The following is a 15,035-nucleotide window of genomic DNA, read 5'->3' on the forward strand; positions in this document are numbered from 1 at the left end:
GAACAGTTGAAACAAAGGATCTGCTTCTTGGACTGAGGTTACGTCACACTGGTGAAGCTGTTTTTGGGTCAGTGGGAGCAGCCAACATACCAGCAGCAAGGTAGGACATATTCGTAACACACACACACGCACACACGCACACGCACACGCACACACGCACACACGCACACGCACACACACACACACAGCACCAGTGTTAATACAGTACATGCATCATCTGAACACTTACATGCTAAACAAAAACAAATGTGTCTTCTTTACGTAAACACACTCACATAAACTTCTCCTGCCACGGCAGTCCTGCCTTTCCATAAATAAAGAACACACTAGCACTTAGTCTCTAGACTATAAGACTCCCAAGATGCAGCACTGATCGGCACAGGACATCCTTCATTCCGACAGCCGTCAGACGTCACAACGCATCACCGTGCCTCACTGCCTCACTGAGCACAGGGTGACGGTTACCATCCTCCTGGACTTTTACTTTGACCATTTTACACTTACTGTATATTTCTGTATATTTTTACTGTATATTTTATATTAGAATGTAACATATGAAATGTATATCACGGACCGTATTTTATTCTTAGTTTATTTTTATTCTTATTCGTGACTTTTGTTTTTTTGTCTACCCCAAATGTTTACTGGTTACTGTGAGCGATTTGTATAGTGCCAAATATCCCTCTGGATGAATAAAGTATTTCTATTCTATTCTATTCTATTCTATTCTATTCTATTCTATTCTATTCTATTCACACACACACACAGAGAGAGAGAGCCTGACCGCTTGCTGACAGCTGCTCTCACACTGTTTGAATGGTAACCCTAGAGCCCTATTCCCTCAACCCTTTCACTGCCACACTACGTAACAGTTAACATTTCACCGCGACAAAACACACAGAAGGTTAACCCTTTCACTGCCACACGACAGCGGGTTAACCCTTTCACTGCCACACTACAGAAGGTTAACCCTTTACTATCACACTACCGACGGTTACCTGTCGGTAGTGTGATAGTAAAGGGTTAACCTTCTGTAGTGTGGCAGTGAAAGGGTTACCAAAGATGTTGTAGCTCCGTAGAGTCCTCCCTCAGCCCCCCGACCCACGCTGTCCTTCACACTGGAGACCTGCAGCTCTGGCTAGTTATCCACCAACTCTAATGGAAAGTCAATGGGGCCATGGTCCAGTCTGTACAAACAATGACATCGACACCTATACTCGACACAGGGCACCCTGAGAGGACTTCAGGGCTACAGACTGGAGCGTGGCCCTATTGACTTTTCATTAGCCAGGGCTTGTACAGACTGGAGCGTGGCCCTATTGACTTTTCATTAGCCAGGGCTTGTACAGACTGGAGCGTGGCCCTATTGACTTTTCATTGGCCAGGGCTTGTACAGACTGGAGCGTGGCCCTATTGACTTTTCATTGGCCAGGGCTTGTACAGACTGGAGCGTGGCCCTATTGACTTTTCATTGGCCAGGGCTGCGGGTATCCAGTATGAAGCATAGCATGCAAATCGATGACATCATTGGGGCTAGAGATTCTGTAAACAGAACCTATCCATCTGTCTGTCCATCTGTCTGTCTGTCTGTCTGTCTGTCTGTCTGTCTGTCTGTCTGTCTGTCTGTCTGTCTGTCTGTCTTGTCTGTCTGTCTGTCTGTCTGTCTGTCTGTCTGTCTGTCTGTCTGTCTGTCTGTCTGTCTGTCTGTCTGTCTGTCTGTCTGTCTGTCTGTCTGTCTGTCTGTCTGTCTGTCTGTCTGTCTGTCTGTATGTCTGTCTGTCTGTCTGTCTGTCTGTCTGTCTGTCTATCTATCTATCTATCTATCTATCTATCTATCTATCTATCTATCTATCTATCTATCTATCTATCTATCTATCTATCTATCTATCTATCTATCTATCATCCTAATCACTCCACACAGCAACGGCACTGGGTACCCCCCCCCCCCCCCCTCCGCTCTCTCTCTCCTCCCGTTCTCTCCATCTACTGTAGAGTGTATCATTTTCCTGTCTTCTACCTTTCTCTATTTCTCTCTTCCACCTCTCCCTCTCTTCTTACAGTCCTCCCTCCATCTCAGTACCTCACTGTTTCACATCTATCTCGCTCAGGTCCTCAATCTCTCCCATCTACCTCTCTCTCATACTTCCTCTCCGACCCACTCTTTCTCTCTCATTCCAGCAGTCCCCTCTCTTCCTCTTCCTCTCTCTCTCTCTCTCTCTCTCTCTCTCTCTCTCTCTCTCTCTCTCTCTCTCTCTCTCTCTCTCTCTCTCTCTCTCTCGCTCTTTCTCTCTTCATCTCTCTCTCTCTCTTGTTCTTTCTCTCTTCATCTCTCTCTTCATCTCTCTCTCCCTCTCTCTCTCTCTTTCTCTCTTCATCTCTCTCTTCATCTCTCTCTCCCTCTCTCTCTCTCTCTCTCTCTCTCTCTCTCTCGCACACAGAAGCTTCCCTCGCATTCTCTCTCTGTCACTCGCTCTGACCGTACTTGCGTTCACTTCTCTCTTCCTCCCTTAAAGCAATCACGTCTCTCTCTCTCACCCTCTCTCTTTCCCTCTGTTTCTTCGTTCCTTCTCTCGCTCTGTCTGTCCGTCATCCTGGGATCTACGGAGCGGGCGAGCGGCGTGCCGGTGTCGGCCATGAAGCTGATGAACGGGGGAGGAGGTGGAGGAGGAGGAGGAGGAGGAGGAGGAGGAGGAGGAGGAGGAGGAGGAGGAGGAGGAGGAGGAGGAGGAGACAAGACCGCCTTCTCCTTTAAGAAGTGTTCTGCCTTCCAGTTCGTCAAGAGGAAGGTGAGATGGATTACAACACACACACACTGACACAACACATACACAAACACATGTAGAGGGGGGGCACGGGACACACACACACACACACACACACACACTGACACAACACATACACACACATGTAGAAGGGGGGACATGCACATCATGACACAACACACACAGTGTAGAGGGGAACACACTGACACAACACACACACACACTAGCACAACAACATTAACACACGTAGAAAGGAGGACACACAACACACACATGTAGAGGGGAACACACTGACACAACACACACACACACACACACACACACACACACACACACACACACACACACACACACACACACACACACACACACACACACACACACACACACACACACACACACACACACACTGGCACAACAACATACACACACGTAGAAAGGAGGACACACACGCACTGACACAACATACACACACTCACACTGACACAACACACACATACACACTGACACAACATACACATGCACACGTGTAGAGAGGAGGACACACACACACACACACACACACAGACTGACGCGTATGTGCACTCAAATGCACACACAGAGGGAGAGCAGCGATTGTGAGAGGATGTCACTGCTTGTGTGTGTGTGTGCGTGTGTGTGTGTGTGCGTGTGTGTGTGTGTGTGTGCGTGCGTGCGTGCGTGTGTGCGTGCGTGCGTGCGTGCGTGCGTGCGTGCGTGTGTGCGTGCGTGTGTGCGTGTGTGATTGATTGATTGATTGATTGAAAAGTTTATTAACAGATTGCAGAATGGGTACAGTACAGTACAGCTCAATACATACAATTGTTAAGAGGATGCAGACCTGAGAAAGACTTTCGTCTTGTTTCCATCAGGGTCCCCCATTTTCAATTCATCATATGACACACACGACATACAGATAGACAGTACTGCTACATCTATACAGTACTGCTACATCTATGTGTGTGTGTGTGTTTATGAGCCAATGATTGTGAGGATAAAATCATGACATCATTTGGCTGACTGGATGCTCCGAGAGCGACTCAGCACATTCTCAGTCTCTACACTGCAGCGCTTCACCAGGGCTCCTCATTAATGGAACATAATGTAGCTGCAGGGCCGATCATGGTGAATGTGTGTGTATGTGTGTGTGCGTGTGTGTGTTATGCTGTGTGTGTGTGTGTGCGTGTGTGTGTGTGTGTGTGTGTTATGCTGTGTGTGTTATGCTGTGTCGCTGACTGTTTGCGTGCGCTCCACGATACCAATCTTAACGAGATCCAACAGGTCTTCTTGTCAACAACTCATCTTACATGCTTATTCCAAGTGCGTACATTATGCTTATAGCACCATCATACTTGTACACATGGCTGAAATGCTGACTATTCAGTTCATCTTTGATGTGTGTGTACAGCTGCTCTGTCTGCTTGAGAGGATGTTGTTGTTATTGTAGTTGTCGCTATGCCCCCCCCCAGCCAATTTTTACATCGGTCCAGGGTGCAGCCAGGGGAAAAAATAATGCAAAGAAAACGGGGAACCAGGCAGACGGACAGACAGAGAACATAAGAACACCTCAGACACACAACACAACAGCAAAGTAACTCAGTGATCATCCAGAGCGAACAGGGCCTTGAATGTCTGTAAGGTGTTGGCAGACTTGATCTTGAGGGGGAGCTTATTCCACAGTGACGGCGCCATCACTGCAAAGGCCCGGAAACCCCTTGTCACCGGTTTGGCCCGCGGGACCCTCAGACACAGTTGGTCATTCGATCCGAGGAACCTGGAGCTGACGGCTCTCAGCGTTGCTTCCGGCTTGGCTGGTCGTTCATACTAACACAATAGACCTATCTCAAACCCTGCCCCTTTTCTTGATCCTCCAATCACAGCTGTCGCTTACCCGTTTGTACGAGGAAGTCAGAGGTAAGCGACAGCTGTGATTGGAGGATCAAGAAAAGAGGGCAGGGTTTGAGATAGGTCCATTGGCATTATTAGGGGGTGGGAAAGCCGGTGGGTGGGGATTGGACGTTGTGGACAGCGACTCCTACAGGTCGGTTGGGTGACGCCTGTACAGCAGAATCAGGAAGTAGTGGGGGCAGCGTGAGCCTCCCACGCGTTACTCCTCGCCACTGAGAGATTGCGCTGTACAGGTGAAAAGATGCGACGGCTGCCTCCTCGTGTACCGGAGGGGACACGTGATGCAAGGCTTCGTCCACATTGCAGCCGACCAGTGGGAGGCATAGTCTAGCAACGTTCGAGACAGGGGAAGGGAGAATTGGATAATACAAAATTGGGATGGGAGAAAAGGCACCTGGAGCTGACGGGTTGGACCAAGAGTTCCTCAATGTAGGTCGGAGCGAGACCGCTGAGGGATTTGTAGGTGAATAGCAAGGTTTTTAAGTTGATTCTCTTCCTCACTGGGAGCCAATGGAGAGAGACGAGGACTGGGGAGATGTGGTCCCTCGTCCTGGTGCCTGAGAGCAGCCTGGAGACAAGGACTGGGGAGATGTGGTCTCTCACTCTGGTGCCTGAGAGCAGCCTGGCAGCAGCGTTCTGAACGCGCTGGAGGGGGAGGATGGTTTTGTCCGCGAGACCAGAGTAGAGGGAATTGCAGTAGTCCAGTCGTGAGAAAATGAGCATGGTGATGACTTTATGAAGGTCGCTGGGGGAGAGGAAGGACTTGATTTTTTTGATGATGCGCAGTTGGAAGAAACAGGACTGTACCACTGATCTTACTTGCTTTTGGAAATTGAGATCCGAGTCAAATAAGACCCCAAGGTTTCTCACATTGGGTTTCACCAAGGAGGAGAGGCGTCCCATGTTTCTGGAGCTCTGAGTGACTGAGGTGGGGGTGCCAAACAGAATGATCTCCCCTGTGCTCTCATTTAACTGCAGGTGGTTTTGTGACATCCACTCCTTTATATTGTTGTTGTTGTTATTGTTGTGTTACAGTGTCTTGCTCTGTTGCTTTGGTCTCAGTTGCCTTGAATATCATCAGATGATGATCCCTGAGCCGCCCCCCTCTCTCTCGCTGTGTCTCTCTCTCTGTCAGGGCTGTGGGTATGTGGGTCACGAGCAGATAATAGGGACTCTTTACCCTTATGTGGTGTTAGGGTCTCCAGCGACCCGTCTCAAGGTTCTAATATGTAATAACTACCATGTAGTTGATTTGATTAGAACAAGGCTTTATGATATCCTCCACAACACATATTATAAGCACAGCAAAACTATGTTTCACCAGTTTGAAAATTCTGAAGGTATCTGCAGAAAAAAAGGTACGACTGTGGTGTTAGGGTCATTCTTGGCAAGGTAAAACTATACTATAAAAATACTATATATATATATTCTAATATTGTTCTATTATAGTCAGAAAACATTATTATCTGTGGGTTTCACATTTAGTATTTATGATTGAACAACCTCATTTTCATCTTAAAAATAAGGGACATGATGTGTCTCGGGGGCCATAAAATCTAATTACAATGGGATTATATGGTTATGAATGCATATAATGTTAGTTAGGATGTAGTATTAACTATATTGAGTGATACTCCTTTATTTTTAGTGGTCAGGACTGAGTTAGACCCCGGGTCAACATTTGTTATGGTTTGTTACCAACCCCAACAGCACGGCACAGACAGGTAGTTCAGAGTTAGCCAAAAACCAGGGCGTATTTATTTCCAATAACAGAGAATAGCAAAAACAACTAAAAGCACAAGTGGGGAATGTTCTTGGCAGAGTTGTCTGCGGCTCTGCAGCTCGTCTCAGAGCAGAGACGGCACTGTATTGTTGCGCCTCTGACTCTGCGGCTCTGCAGCTACTTGAAGATCCACTCGGGGAGGAACAGAGAGAGAGAGAATTGTCAACAAACAAGCGAACGGAATACAAGGCAGTCCAGTCCTCCTTAGCTGAGTCCAGTATAAACACAAGTGACAAATCTTCAGTGTTTACCAAACACACAAGTTTAGCTGGGTCCAGTACAAACAAAAACGGCACATCTTCAGTGTTACCCAAACACACAAAAAACAGAAAGGTCCCGAGTCAAGAAGATGCGAGGAAAAACAGAGTATCCAAAAAGGTACGTTCGAAAACTCACCCAGGCGCAATTGCGCAAAGCGGGCAACGAGGCACAGATCCAACGGATGGCAGAGAAAAGCAACAGCGGCGACTTCCATAGACGTCCTGGAGAAAAACAGACGAGGTACAACACGGGAGGAAACAAGCAGCAGCCAGTGGTAATCCAAAACGACCCGACACAGAACGTTAGGAAGACCAGAGTATATAAGGGCTCCACCGAGCTGACTAGAACTCACTTCAGGTGCGCGAAGGTAATTGGTACCTTGAAGCGTGCGGAATCGGACCAATCCTCACAGTAACCCCCCCTCCACAGGAGCCACCCGGCGACCTGCCCAGCCTCGGCTTCCCCGGCTGGGACCGATGGAAGTCGGAGATCAGGGCGGGGTCCATGATGAGCCGGTGGGAGACCCAGCTCCGTTCCTCCGGACCGCATCCCTCCCAGTCCACCAGGTACTGGAACCCCCGTCCCCGCCGTCGGACGTCCATGAGCTGACGGACCTTCCACTGGGGGTGTCCGTCCACTATCTCGGGAGGAGGCGGATCTGGAGCAGGAGGCATCAGGGGACTGAGAGAGACAGGTTTAACCCGGGACACATGGAAAACGGGGTGAATGCGCATGGACGCAGGAAGCTTAAGACTCACCGCCGCGGGACTGAGCACCTTCTGGATCTCAAAAGGGCCGACGAACCGGGGGTTAAGCTTCTTGGCCGAGGATCGAAGCGGAAGCTCCTTGGCGGACAACCATACCCTCTGCCCAGGGTGGTACGTCGGCGCAGGGATCCGGCGTCGGTCAGCTCCACGACTGGCGCGCTCCGATGACCGGAGCAGCGCAGTCCTGGTGATCTCCCAGACCTAACGACACCGGTCGAGATGATCCTGCACGGAGGGAACTGCCACTTCCGACTCCTGTGCAGGGAAAAGAGGGGGTTGGTAGCCCAGGGATACCTCGAATGGCGAGAGACCGGTCGCGGAACTGACCAGGGAGTTGATGGCGTACTCGACCCAGGGAAGGAACCGGCTCCAGGAAGCGGGTCTCTCGGCGGCAACACAACGGAGAGCAGACTCCACGCTCTGGTTCATCCTCTCTGTTTGTCCATTGGTCTGGGGATGATAACCAGACGAAAGACTGACAGTTGCCCCCAATCCCTTGCAAAAGGCCCGCCATACCTGGGAAGTGAACTGGGGACCCCGGTCCGAGACGACGTCCTGGGGAAAACCATGGAGGCGGAACACGTGGCTTGTCAGGAGGTCCGCTGTCTCGGAAGCTGAGGGAAGCTTGGGAAGGGCCACAAGGTGAACCCCCTTGCTGAACCGATCCACCACAGTCAGAAGGCACGTGTTTCCCTGGGACGATGGAAGACCCGTGACGAAGTCCAACGCCACATGGGACCAAGGGCGGCTCGGAATGGGAAGTGGCTGTAATAGCCCGGAGGGTGCCTGGTGGGAGGCCTTGCTGCGGGCGCAGACCGTGCAGGCCAGAACAAACTCCTTGACGTCGTTCCTCATGGTGGGCCACCAGAATCGACGAGCCAGGAAGGAGAAAGTGCGATGAACGCCGGGGTGGCAGGCAAACCGGCTGGTATGGCCCCATTGGAGAACCCGGGACCGGACTGAGTCGGGGACGAAGAGGCGACGAACGGGTACATTGCTGGGAGCGGGATGGAAACGTAGGGCACGCCTGACCACGGTTTCGATGCCCAAGGTGACCACTCCCACCACCCTGGCCTCTGGGAGGATGGGAGTCAGATCCTCAGTGGTTGGAGCCCCCTTGGAGTGTAACCGGGACAGAGAGTCGGCCTTCGTGTTGCGGGACCCAGGGCGAAAGGTCAGCGAGAGGTCGAACCGACTGAGGAAGCTGGCCCACCTTGCCTGCCGGCCGTTGAGGCGCTTGGATGCACGGATGTACGTCAAGTTCTTATGGTCCGTCCAAATGGTGAACGGTTCCTCGGCCCCCTCCAGCCAATGACGCCACTCCTCCAAGGCAGCCACTACCGCCAGCAGCTCCCGATTGCCAATGTCATAGTTCCTCTCGGCAGGAAGGAAACGACGTGAGTAGAAAGTGCACGGATGGACCTTCTGGTCCGTCGCCGACCGCTGAGACAAGATAGCCCCTAGTCCAGTATCCGAGGCGTCGACCTCCACAATGAACTGCCTCTTGGGGTCTGGGTGGAGCAAGACCGGGGCGGTGGTGAACCTCTTCTTGAGGGAACGCAGCGCAGGCTTCTGGAGACCAGTCAAACGGCAGGGAGGGAGAGGTCAGCCTGGTAAGTGTTTCCGCCACCTGGCTGTAGTTCCGGATGAATCTCTGGTAGAAGTTTGCGAACCCGAGGAAGCTCTGTAGCTCCTTCCGAGAGGTGGGTTCCGGCCACTCCTCCACGGCCCGGATCTTGCGAGGGTCAGCTCGGGTCAGGCCGCTCTCCACGATGAAGCCTAGGTAATCGACGGAGTCGGAGTGGAAACGGCACTTCTCTGCCTTAACGAAGAGCCGATTGTGGAGGAGGCGCTCCAGCACACGGCGGACATGCTGGACGTGTTCCTCGAGGGTCTTGGAGAAGATGAGGATGTCGTCCAGGTATACCACCACAAACTCCTCGAGCATGTCACGGAGGACGTCGTTCATGAGCGCCTGGAATACCGCCGGAGCGTTGGTGAGGCCGAACGGCATCACCAGGTACTCGTAATGACCCCTGGGAGTCTTGAAGGCGGTCTTCCATTCATCGCCCTCTCGGATACGGACCAGATGGTAGGCACTTCGGAGGTCCAGTTTGGTGAAGACGGTAGCCTGGGTGAGGGGCTCGAAGGTGGAGTTCATGAGAGGAAGAGGATACTTGTTCTTAATGGTGATCTCGTTGAGTTGGCGATAGTCAATGCAGGGTCGAAGGTCTCCATCCTTCTTCCCAACAAAAAAGAAACCGGCCGCCACCGGGGAGGAAGAGGGCCGAATGAGGCCTGCTGCCAAGGACTCAGAGATGTACTTCTCCATCGCTGCCTTCTCAGGGACGGTCAGACTGTAGAGGAGGCTGCCGGGAAGGGGGGCCCCTGAGCGGAGGTCGATGGCACAGTCGTAAGGCCGGTGAGGCAGAAGGGCCTGAGCCCGGGACTTGCTGAAAACCTCCCAGAGGTCGTGGTACTCGGGGGGAATAGTTGAGAGGTCCGGGTGCGGCACACCAGGGGAACGAAGGACTGGACGCAGCCTGAAGACACTGGGCATGACAGGAGGAGCTCCACCCCCTGATGGTGCCGGAGGACCAGGCGATGTGGGGCTCATGCAGCGCGAGCCAGGGCCGACCCAGGACTACTGGGACAAGAGGGGATCTGGTAATAAAAAACTGGAGTCTCTCAACGTGGTTACCAGCAATGGTGAGGAGGACAGGACAGGTGCGTTGAGTGATGTCAGCCAGGCGGTGCTGATCCAGCGCGAAAACCTCCAAGGGCCTCTCGAGGTCCTCAAATGGAATGTTGGCCTGGGTGGCAAACTCAACGTCCAGGAAACTCTCATCAGCACCCGAGTCAATGAGTGCCTCCACCGTCGCCCGTTGGTCCGCCCAGGCTAGGGTGACGCTCGTCAGATGGTTAGGTGGTGCACGGGTGTGGGAACAGGAAAAACAGCTCACCAGGATCTCCCGGGGTCCTGGCAAGCCTGATCTTTTGGCCGGGTAGGGCAATTGGAGATACGGTGTCCATCCCGGCCGCAGTAGAGACAAAGGTCGGACCTGAGCCTGGACTCCCGTTCAGCCTGGCTAAGGTGTGTGCGTCCCAGCTGCATGGGTTCCTCCTCGGGCACAGACCGGGAGGGGAAAAGACCACCAGTCGCGGAGGGGGCAGGACGGACAGCAGTACTGTCACGAGTACGGGGGGTCTGGGGAACGTCTGGGGGTCCCAGTCGGGCTCTCTCACGCCTTCTCTCCCGGAGGCATCCGTCGATGCGAATAGCGAGGCTGATTAGGCCCTCGAGAGAATCGGGCTCCTCTCGGGTCGCGAGCTGGTCCCTTACAGCGTCGTTGAGCCCCCTCAGGAAGGTGAGATGAAGCGCCCGATCGTTCCAACCGCTCTCGGTTGCGGCCAGTCTGAACTCCAGCGCGTAGTCGGTGACACTGCCACTGCCCTGCCGGAAGGTGCCCAACCGAGCTCCTGGGTCCTGGCCACGAGCTGGGTGGTGGAAAACCCTTCGGAGCTCTGCCACGAAGTCTGGGTAGGAGAAACAAAAATCAGCCCTCATAGACCAGGAAGCAGTAACCCACTGTGCTGCTCGGCCTGTGAGCAGGTTAGTCATGTAAGCTACTCGGGCTCCCTCTGACGTAAATCGGCTGGGTTGATGAAGGAAAACCAACTCACATTGCATGATGAATGTGGCACAATCCTCGAAGTTACCGTCGATGGTTCGGAGAGACGGGGCTCCCGAGGTGCGAGGTCGGGAGGTGCGGGGTCTGTCGCGGCGGCGGGTGGTGATCTGGCTGGGACTCCTGGGACAGGTGGGGTTAAAAGCAGGGTGTTAAATGCTGCACTGAGAGCCTGTAGCTGGTGCAGAATATCAGCCTGCTGATTACCCTGGGTTGTCTGCTGGGTGGCCAGAGTGTTAAGAGACTCCTGAATAGGCTGGACCTGGGCCCGGAGGTCCTGCACAGCAGCCGCAGCCGCACCTAACTGTTGGGTGTGGTCGTTGGTCAACTCGATCTGGACCGCCAACGCTGCCCTAACTCTGTCTGTGTCGGCTGGGGTCGACATGGTCGGGTCGTAATGTTATGTTTTGTTACCAACCCCAACAGCACGGCACAGACAGGTAGTTCAGAGTTAGCCAAAAACCAGGGCGTATTTATTTCCAATAACAGAGAATAGCAAAAACAACTAAAAGCACAAGTGGGGAATGTTCTTGGCAGAGTTGTCTGCGGCTCTGCAGCTCGTCTCAGAGCAGAGACGGCACTGTGGCGTTGCGCCTCTGACTATGCGGCTCTGCAGCTACTTGAAGATCCACTCGGGGAGGAACAGAGAGAGAGAGAATTGTCAACAAACAAGCGAACGGAATACAAGGCAGTCCAGTCCTCCTTAGCTGAGTCCAGTATAAACACAAGTGACAAATCTTCAGTGTTTACCAAACACACAAGTTTAGCTGGGTCCAGTACAAACAAAAACGGCACATCTTCAGTGTTACCCAAACACACAAAAAACAGAAAGGTCCCGAGTCAGGAAGATGCGAGGAAAAACAGAGTATCCAAAAAAGTACGTTCCAAAACTCACCCAGGCGCAATTGCGCAAAGCGGGCAACGAGGCACAGATCCAACGGATGGCAGAGAAAAGCAACAGCGGCGACTTCCATAGACGTCCTGGAGAAAAACAGACGAGGTACTACACGGGAGGAAACAAGCAGCAGCCAGTGGTAATCCAAAACGACCCGACACAGAACGTTAGGAACACCAGAGTATATAAGGGCTCCACCGAGCTGATTAGAACTCACTTCAGGTGCGCGAAGGTAATTGGTACCTTGAAGCGTGCGGAATCGGACCAATCCTCACAACATTGACCCGCTAACAACACAACATGAGGGTTAAGTTATCCGTGTAACGAATAACCACTAAACTGCTTACGCAGACATTAACTCAATGGACGCCACAGCGATATGCGTGATGTGTTGTTAAAAGGCTGATGCTCTAAAATATAGGAATACGTGGCGGTGTTTGCAGGGCTATAACTATATTCTATATTATAGCTATGGATACAATACTATGGCCCATTTGACATCGACTATCTATCGTTCAATATGTGTTAAAGAAATAATTTTTTCATCCATACATTCCCGTTTTATACCGAGTGATCCTGTCTAATCCCAGAAAACGACGCTATGCAGCAATTCGTGCAATTCACTAAAAACGTTGCCGTTTCTCGCCTGTACACGCTACTATTTCGAAATCACATCTATATTATCGGTATTATGTTTCATAATGAATGCATGAAAGGGTAGTTTTTTGATGCTTTGATTGTCACCAACGGCACATGTTGTGGAGTAACGTTACACAGATATATTGTGATCGAAGTGAAATCATGGTTGGATCACAGCAGGATTGATACCATATAGGGCAGGCCTTACCTTCACTAGGATGTACCCCAAAAAGAATATTCCAATTATCTGATCGCGAGTCCCAGTATTGGTGTCGATCGTGTCGCCAACATAATCCGCCACACATCATGCACCGGGAGCACTTGACGCTTCTCAATCCGACCGTTATAACCGCCCCCCCTTGCCCGACCAATAAAAATCCGACCGGAGACTTTTGATCGACACACAGGCCAAGATATAATGTTTCAAAGAGTGCTCGATACTGCCACCTGGGTGGATGCGGCCGGTATTGCACTTCGGCATTCTCAGGATGATTCCCCATGTTAACCCAGATGTCCGTGTGCCTGTAATTAATGAAATATCGAATAAAATAAATAACGATGAAAACCAGACTATACTCAGGTCTGGCGCTGAACGCTTTTGGCGAGTTAACCCGACTATCATCGGGTCCGGCGCTGATTGAGTTTAGGAGAAGGGGGAAAATAAACAACAAAAAACAACCTTTACAGGTGGAAGCCTCAAAGTGAGTATTTAAGAAAATAAATCAAGTCCAAAAAAAAGGAAGAAAAAAAACACTCAATAAAGAGGTATTGTAGAAAAAGAAATATGCCACAAAGGCAACTCCTAAAAACAGAGTTTATATTGAAAACATAAAACAATAAACCTCCACTAAGGGAGTTTATGTGCCGTAGTGGGCAAAAGACAGTTCCAAAAGAAACACAACCATAAAAGGCTCGGCCTCTATAAAACAAAGTGTAAAATAAAGCCAGTAGCTCAAAACAAGAATGGCTACAAAGAAAGGCTAAATGCTCAGCAGCACTACACTTCAATATAACAAGCCTGACCAGAAGGATAGCCAACACAAAAGGAAATGAGAAAGCAGCGAACCCTGCGAGACTTAAGGGGTCCCCACACGGCAAGCGATTTTAGCCAGGCGACCGATTTTTTTAGCGAGCCGACCGACAGAATTGTATCGCCTCCATTGTTATGAATGAGAGAACACACACGGCAGGAGATTTTGAAGCGACGGTCGGCAAGCTATTTCTGTCGCCTCACTAAATATCGCCTCAATCCTATTTTTTTAGGCGACGGCAGGCAGGACAATGAGGAAATAGCATGACTTCTACAGTAGAAGTAGTGCAGAAGTTCTACTGGTGTATCATTTGTACACATTTACAATACATTCATTGATCAATAACCTACGTATTATTACCATGCTACTTATGTTCATTATTATTAACGGGAACAATTTAAATAAATAACGATAGTTTGAGAAGCTATATTGGCCGCTTGTCATTAACTAATAAATGAACATCTTTCTCTATCTCTCTCTATCTCTCTCATCTTCCCCCTATCTGTCTCTTTCTCTCTCCCTCCCTTTTGCATCCCTCTATCTTTCTTTCACTCTCTCTGTGCCCTCTCTTATCTCTCTCTTCTCTCTCTCTCTCTCTCTCTCTCTCTCTCTCTCTCTCTCTCTCTCTCTCTCTCTCTCTCTCTCTCTCTCTCTCTCTCTCTCTCTCTCTCTAACTCGTTCACACCGGTCATGTCTGCTTCCTAGAGAGAGGAAACAAGTGACTCAGACTGCTGGAGAAAGTGGCCCACATAGTGACTCATAATGTGACTCAGATCTTTTTTTTTTCTTTTTTTTTGTGTAAACAGCACAAATCAATGGAATGATCTTTTAAATTCTGATGTGTGGTCCTAAATCAGATACAGGTCTGAATTATTCAGTTGTGGAGCCACTTTGTGAATACAAACTGAATGATATCTGTTTCTGTGAAGCCATTCACGTCACGACCCCCACCGCTCCCTCCCCCTGACTCTGCACTCCACACGTACCCCTCCCTCTGACTCTGCACTCCACATGTACCCCTCCCTCTGACTCTGCACTCCACACGTACCCCCCTGACTCTGCACTCCACACGTACCCCTCCCTCCGACTCTGCACTCCACACGTACCCCTCCCCCTGACTCTGCACTCCACACGTACCCCTCCCCCTGACTCTGCACTCCACACGTACTCCTCTGACTCTGCACTCCACACGTACCCCTCCCCCTGACTCTGCACTCCACACGTACCCCTCCCCCTGAGTCTGCACTCCACACGTACCCCTCCCTCTGACTCTGCACTCCAC

The 15,035-nt window shown here is 51.0% G+C and overlaps 1 protein-coding gene across 1 annotated transcript in view; it reads left to right on the forward strand.

Moving 5' to 3' along the window:
• Positions 1 to 2,633: 2,633 nt before the first annotated feature.
• Positions 2,634 to 15,035, forward strand: part of sgk1 (serum/glucocorticoid regulated kinase 1) — a gene marked incomplete at its 5' end in the record, with an annotated part of 130,955 nt that continues 118,553 nt past the window's right edge. The window contains one exon of the mRNA XM_084313924.1: positions 2,634 to 2,786. Coding sequence (XP_084170050.1) covers positions 2,634 to 2,786 — 153 coding nt within the window. The remainder of the gene's footprint in view (positions 2,787 to 15,035) is intronic.

The sequence above is a fragment of the Notolepis coatsorum genome, assembly GCF_963971535.1.
Source record: "Notolepis coatsorum genome assembly, chromosome: 5".
In the NCBI taxonomy this organism is placed as follows: domain Eukaryota; kingdom Metazoa; phylum Chordata; class Actinopteri; order Aulopiformes; family Paralepididae; genus Notolepis; species Notolepis coatsorum.